The 6,583-nt window shown below is 48.2% G+C and overlaps 1 protein-coding gene across 1 annotated transcript; it reads left to right on the forward strand.

Annotated features, from left to right (window-relative positions):
* Nucleotides 1–899: 899 nt before the first annotated feature.
* On the forward strand, nucleotides 900–3,844 carry LOC9635452 (helicase-like transcription factor CHR28). Its single transcript, XM_024664946.1, has 9 exons — nucleotides 900–1,343; nucleotides 1,395–1,472; nucleotides 1,523–1,597; nucleotides 1,652–2,417; nucleotides 2,474–2,604; nucleotides 2,656–2,835; nucleotides 2,889–3,311; nucleotides 3,379–3,588; nucleotides 3,653–3,844. The coding sequence occupies exons 1-9, from the start codon at nucleotides 927–929 to the stop codon at nucleotides 3,761–3,763; spliced, it is 2,391 nt and encodes a 796-aa protein (XP_024520714.1). The 5' UTR covers nucleotides 900–926; the 3' UTR covers nucleotides 3,764–3,844.
* Nucleotides 3,845–6,583: the final 2,739 nt, after the last annotated feature.

Consider the following 6,583-nt stretch of genomic DNA (forward strand, 5'->3'; position numbering starts at 1 on the left):
TGGAGCGACATAAGGGACGTTCATGGGAGAGTGACTGCCGACGCTGCTCCACCTGGAGAGGGTTTCGTGAAGACGACTTCGACTCAAGCTGATACATCTGTAACAGAGAAGGCATCGCCTCAAGATACGAACTCGCGCTTCGTCGACGCAGATATGACTGGATGCGATGATCTCAAAACTCCTGACAATGTTAGTAACTTTTTTTCTTTTCTCTTACGTCGTTAACTGTTTGTCTAACTGATGTTCTACAGGTTGTTGGTACAAGTAGAGGTGGCGAAAGGCGTTCTTTTCCCCCTCGTGATGAAGAGGACGATGAACTGTGGATCGTAAGCGAGAAGTGGAGCACGGGTCGCGAAAGTAAACCAGGGACGGCTGCTAACCAGGTGCAAGTTAACAGTGGCAATTCAAAGAACAAAGCTGTTGGAGCAATTGAAACCCGCACTCATGAAGCAGATGATTTGACCTTGAAGACTCCGGAATGCAAGCGGTCGTGGTGGCCTCATGGCAAGGGCGCTAGATCGGAAGTCATTGATATCAGTGATGAGGAGAGTAATGGGGAGACGTCTATACTAGGTGAGAAGCGCAAGCTGCCATTGAGCTTCACACCTCGAGGCCGTCGGGAGACAGTCGCAGTGAAGGAAGAACCGGGATGGCGTGGTACGGGTGTAAAGAAGAAAGAGCCTCCCGGGAGCTATGCTCAAACAGCTGCCTGGAATGCAGCAACATCGTCTTACGGCTGGATAGTTGCTCCAAAGATGGAAGAGGTTTTGCCAATGGACAGAAGGTTTGGTAAGCCGGCATCGTCGGGTTCAGAACCGGGATGGCGGGGTACGGGTGTAAAGAAGGAAGAGCCTCCGGGGAGCTATGCTCAAACAGCTGCCTGGAATGGAGCAACTTCGTCTTACGGCTGGGGAGTTGCTCCAAAGATGGAAGAAGTTTTGCTGATGGGCAGAAGGTTTTATCAGCCGGCTTCGTCGGGTTCGTCTGTCCATGCAGGCCCAAAGAAGAAGGAAGAACCAGTTCAGAACACGAGCACAAACACAACTCCAAATCAGCCTGCTCAACCGGTGCCCGTGGTTCGCCGGAATGGTCAAGCCAGCATAGCAACTTCGTCTTGCCGCTGGACAGCTCCTCCAAACAAGGAAGAAGTTTTGCCAACTGGTAGAAGGTTTGATCGGCCGTCGTTGTCGGGTTCGCGTGTCCATGCAGGCCCAAAGAAGGAGCCTTCGAGTCAAGCAACTCCAAAGAAGGAAGAACCAGTTCACAACACGAGCACAAACACAACTCCAAATCAAGCTGCTCAACCGGTGCACGTAGACAAATGTCTTCGCCGGATCTTGGAGGTACACTTGCACTGACTGCTATTTGGATGTTTACATTTTCTTTTCCCACAGAGAATGATCACTCCTGATACAAACGAAGAGGCCACTCTAGATGAGGGAATGATGACTATCAATCTTTTGAAACATCAGGTATACTTCAAAATCTTCTATGTTTCACGGGTTTAAAGCGATCTTTGTAGAGAATAGCTTTAGCTTGGATGGTGAAGAGCGAGGAGCGTGGAAATTGTTCTGGTGGCTTTCTAGCAGATGACCAGGTGAGCCTTTTGTATGTCATATTGGTTGAACAATCTCCTTGTCGTTGTCTCTAGGGTCTTGGCAAAACAGTGTCTACGATAGCTCTTATTCTCAAAGCTCGGTCGCCAATTCACCTGCTCAATCCGGAAACACAAGCCATTAAACCTGAGATTAAACCTGAGATCAAACCTGAGCTTATGCAGAAGCCGGAGCCAAAAAGAAGGGGTGGCACTCTTGTCGTATGCCCGACAAGCGTTTTGAGACAGTGGTATCATGAGATCGAGGAAAAAGTTACAGCGGCGGCAAGGCTTTCAACACATATTTATCACGGCGGTAACAGGAAGAGGTGTCCCTACGAGTTAGCCAAATATGACGTTGTGCTAACCACGTACTCAATTGTAACAAATGAGGTGCCTAAGCCAGATGAGGAGATAGAAGCAGATGAGGAAACGTATGCAGACTATGGCAGCAGCTGTTCGCAAGCATTTTCAAATAAGAAGACGAAGAAAAGGACCCCGACTCGTGGGGCAGGACCTCTAGCCGAAGTCAAATGGTTTCGAGTGGTGTTGGACGAGGCACAGACGATAAAAAATGCAAAAACACTAGCAGCGTACGCTTGCTGGGGACTGAAAGCCGACAGACGATGGTGTTTGTCGGGTACACCACTTCAGAATACCATCGACGACCTCTTCAGCTACTTTCGATTCTTGCGCTTCGACCCGCTGGATTCATACTCAACCTTCAAGATAAAGGTGAAAGAACCAATCTCCCGAGATCCGAGCACAGGATATGCAAAGCTACAGATGATACTCCAGGTGATTATGCTTCGTCGAACAAAAGGCAAGTTCTCAATCTTTTGACTTAAGATTGCCGGGGCCAAAGTTTTGATTTTACAGAAACTGTCATTGACGGAAAGCCCATTCTCCAGCTACCTGAAAAGCATGTGACCATGCTACAGGCGGATTTCAGCAAAGAGGAACGCGAGTTCTACGACAGTTTGGAGCAGCGCTCACGCGATAAGTTTCAGGTATTATGTTCATTCCTGAGTTCTAAACTTTTTATTTTGCTTTTGTTCCAGAGCTACCAACGACGTGGGACTGTTCAAAAAAACTACGCGAACATCATGGTTTTGCTCCTGCGCCTGAGACAAGCATGCTGCCATCGGTCCCTTGTTCCGGAAGATAAAGAGTCAAAAATCGAAGATGAAGAGTCAAACATCGATGCAAAGGAAAACGTATCCATATGCACAATATGTGAAGTAAGTGGTAAACGCAGTTGTTTCGTTACTGACGTTTAGTTTGACACTGTCAGGATGCTCCCGAACAGCCTTTTCTTAGCTGCTGTGGTCACGTCTTTTGCTCCCAGTGCATCTCAGAGAAATTGCTGACAAGCGAGGAATTGGCGGTCAAGTGTCCCGCTCCAGGCTGCTCTTGCACACTAGAGAGCTCTTTGCTGTCTAGCTTCATGTCCTTGGATTCCAACGGAGGATATGAGTCGTCCTCAAAGATCAATGCCGTCATGGAGCGCCTGATGAATCTTCCCGTGACGAGTCCTGCAGCAGCCGGGAAGAAAGCTGTTACCGAGAAAGCTCTCGTCTTCTCGCAGTGGACAAGTTTGCTTGATCTGGTCGAGCCTCGTCTAGAAAAGGCCGGCTTGGAATTCAGAAGGCTCGACGGCACAATGTCGGTCATGGAGCGGGACGCAGCAGTTTGCGAATTCAACGAAAAGCCCGAGGTACACTCGTAGCATCTGTTTTTCCATATTCTAATCTCTCTTTTTCTTTTTTGGTTTTCTCTTGGAGGTGTCTGTGATGCTCATGGGCCTTAAAGTTGGAAGCTTGGGCCTCAACATGGTAGCTGCGTGCCATGTCCTTCTTCTCGACGTGTGGTGGAATCCCACGGTGGAGGATCAGGCCATCGATCGAGCTCATCGCATCGGACAGACCCGGGACGTTCACGTCACGAGGTTCACTGTGAAGAAAACCATTGAGGACCGGATCCTAGCTTTGCAGGTACCAGAAAGCTCTTTCTCTCTGTAGACATCAAGATCACTGTGACTGTGTTCTATTTGCACAGGAACAAAAGAAGCAAATGGTTTCGTCGGCATTTGGAGACAGTGGGGGGAGGAACAATCGACGGAACCGGCTCACCATGGATGATCTGCGCTTCCTGTTTACGAGTTATTAACTTTTCTCTCATGATTTATTAACTTTTCCCGCGACTTTTACTCTGAATTGTATAGCATTAATTCGAAGTTACGTCTCTATACACTTATTAGGGCTTTGAGGGTGGCGATGTGCCAGTTGACCAAGCAGTGCAAGTGGAAGAAGAGAGCGGCTTCTTCTCCAGCACACATGTCCAATTGGAGCCGTGGCCACATTTTGGAGAGGATTTGGGGGCCTTCATCAATGGGCTGGACAACACGGAGAAGCGGCTATCGACCTTTTTTAGGGAGCGCAATCACTTGCTCGTTGCCTCAGAAGAAAGCATAATGCACGCCCTCAACTTCATTGTCCTCCCGGTGGTGGAAGAAATGGCCGAGCAGCTACGCATCCCGTTCCGGCTGACGGGAGAGCCTACTGGTTTCCCACCCAGGTTGTTGTTGACACAAGCACGGCCTCTTCTCCTTTCTCGTGCGAAGGAGCCTCCAGGAACGAACCATCGGGGGTGCATGGCGTCGGACAGGTAGTCGGCCCCTGGAACGTGGAGCTGACCAAAGTGGGGACTGATGACCGCAGGGTTGAATACCACGTCGAGCGTCTCTTTGGCAGCATGGTGCTGGACGAGACGCGGGTGGGCTACATCTCGAGCTACCACCAGACTGTTTTCTTTCGCAGGACAGATGCCACCAGCAAGCGCCTCCAGTTCTCTCCCGTGTTCGGGAGGAAAGACGCAACGGTAGGAGCTTTCTTGTTCTTCCTCCACGGTCTAAGCAAGGACTCAAAGCTTGGATTGGGCCGGGAGCTTTTTCCCTTTGCGTCCACCCGTGCTCCACACTCCTAGGCATCCGTCCCGCACGTCGAAGCCACGCTCGGCTACAAGTGGTGGATGCAAGCAGACTCGGCGGGATGTCCGTGCCGAGCATACAGGAGCTCGGACTCACGGGCCGCGTCGCGGGCTGGGCCAGTTTCGGGAACGTCTTGGAGGGGTGTTTCAAGAGCACTGGGATCAGGATCGTGCTCAAGACGTTTGATCTGCGGTGGGAGGGCGCGGCAGAGGCGTTCGTGCAGGAGCAGAAGGCCTACATTGCTATGCAAGACCTCTATGGTGTATATACGCCAACTTTCTATGGGGTGGGCAGGCTACGCGGTCTACTTGGCGCTGTCGGATGAGGGCACAAGGAAGCTTGGAGATATCCGGGTGACGAGGCTCACTCTGGCTGCCTTGAGGTTGGGGCTGTACAAAATCCACACAAGGGGAGTTCTTCATGGGGATCTCAGGAGGCACAACGTGATGATTGCTCGCGATGGAAGGCCCCGGTTCCTCGACTTCAACTGCTCTAAGATGCAGCCTAACGCTGGGAAATGCTGGAGGAGATGAACCAAGTGCAAGAGCTTCTAGAGGAGAACAAACTAAAGCAGCCACGTTCGAGTAAAAAAAGGGGGTTTCACTAGTTTCTGGTAAGTTATGATTTTCTAAATCTTTTTCTAGCAACCTAGAGGCATGGCACCTCCACCAAGGCAATGGTACCTGGCCTTCCATAGGCTGGTGTGATGGAAGAGACAGTCGTTGGGGAGGTACTCAGTTAGTAGCAGTTTTGTTGGAGGAGACCAGTACATTCTTAGTCACTATTTATCAAACTAGAGAGATTCTTACAGCAATTGCCACTCTGCCATCTTGTAAATAGTCCCAGTGGTCCATACCCGGTCACACAGTCCTTGTAGACAATAGTTTTGGTTCCTTCCTGCCAGTTCTCATAGTGCACGGGATGTTTGAGTCGATCTTGCTGATCACACACCTGCGCTTGAGTCTGGAGAAGGTGCATGTGTAAACGAGCATTTCAGCGGGAGTCTTCCCTCGTCAATTTATTCTGATGTCCATGATAACCATAGCCTTCAGTGACTGCACAGTAGCCTAAATTGTGAGTTTTATAAATGCAAAATTCTTAACTATATTCAATAGAACCTTCTACATGTACATGGGAGGCATATTGACGAGATCACAGTACCATGATAAAGAGAAAAGGAGAAGGGATATATGACTTACCTGTTTCCCAAAGACAAATTATAATAATAAAAGATAGAAAAAGAATACTGTATTGTCTTTCATCCTGTTTGAGACCGGACATCCTACTACAGTTCTGCGGTCAAGGAACAGTTGCGAAGTTCTAGAAGAGTCCACATAACGCTAAATTTGAAGTCTCAGCACAATTTGTATTTAAGCTGGAATAAACTTGAATACAATCCCACATCAATGGCATACTATTTAGTAATCTGTTCTCTGGCTGTGCTTTCAGCTGTGGTACTTGAACAATCTCAAGTCTGTTCCCAAGGTAAATACCAAAGATTTTAAGAGAAATTAACTTATATATATATATATATAGATTTGCAAGCAATTGTACAACGCATATGTCACGAATGTGCTGCAATAAACACTGGAAGAGCATGTGATTTATGCAGTGTTGTCAAAGGGCCTTCAAATGTGGAAATAGAGTGTTCCGAGCATTGCTATCATCGAGACAGTTGTAAGCCTTGTGATACTTATAATCAAGCCACGAACATCAGCTTCTGCAAGAAAATTTGTGGTGAAAATTATCTGAAAAACTTTAAATTGTGCAAGTATTGCCCAGCTGATGCCCCAACTCCAGAACCATATTAAAGCTTTATAAATATTTGAGCTTCATATGCTTAATCAAATTGTCAAAGTTGTTCTCATACATTTGCTTTTCAGAAGAAAGGTACGACTCTTGGAGCATTCCTTTGTCGAAATTCACAATGAGCTGTAGATCTTCCAAGACATTTCCATCTTCCTTGCCTGTGAAGCTCAAGGCTGGGGAGTTTCTTCCTT

Source organism: Selaginella moellendorffii, unplaced genomic scaffold, assembly GCF_000143415.4.
Source record: "Selaginella moellendorffii unplaced genomic scaffold, v1.0 SELMOscaffold_116, whole genome shotgun sequence".
NCBI lineage: Eukaryota > Viridiplantae > Streptophyta > Lycopodiopsida > Selaginellales > Selaginellaceae > Selaginella > Selaginella moellendorffii.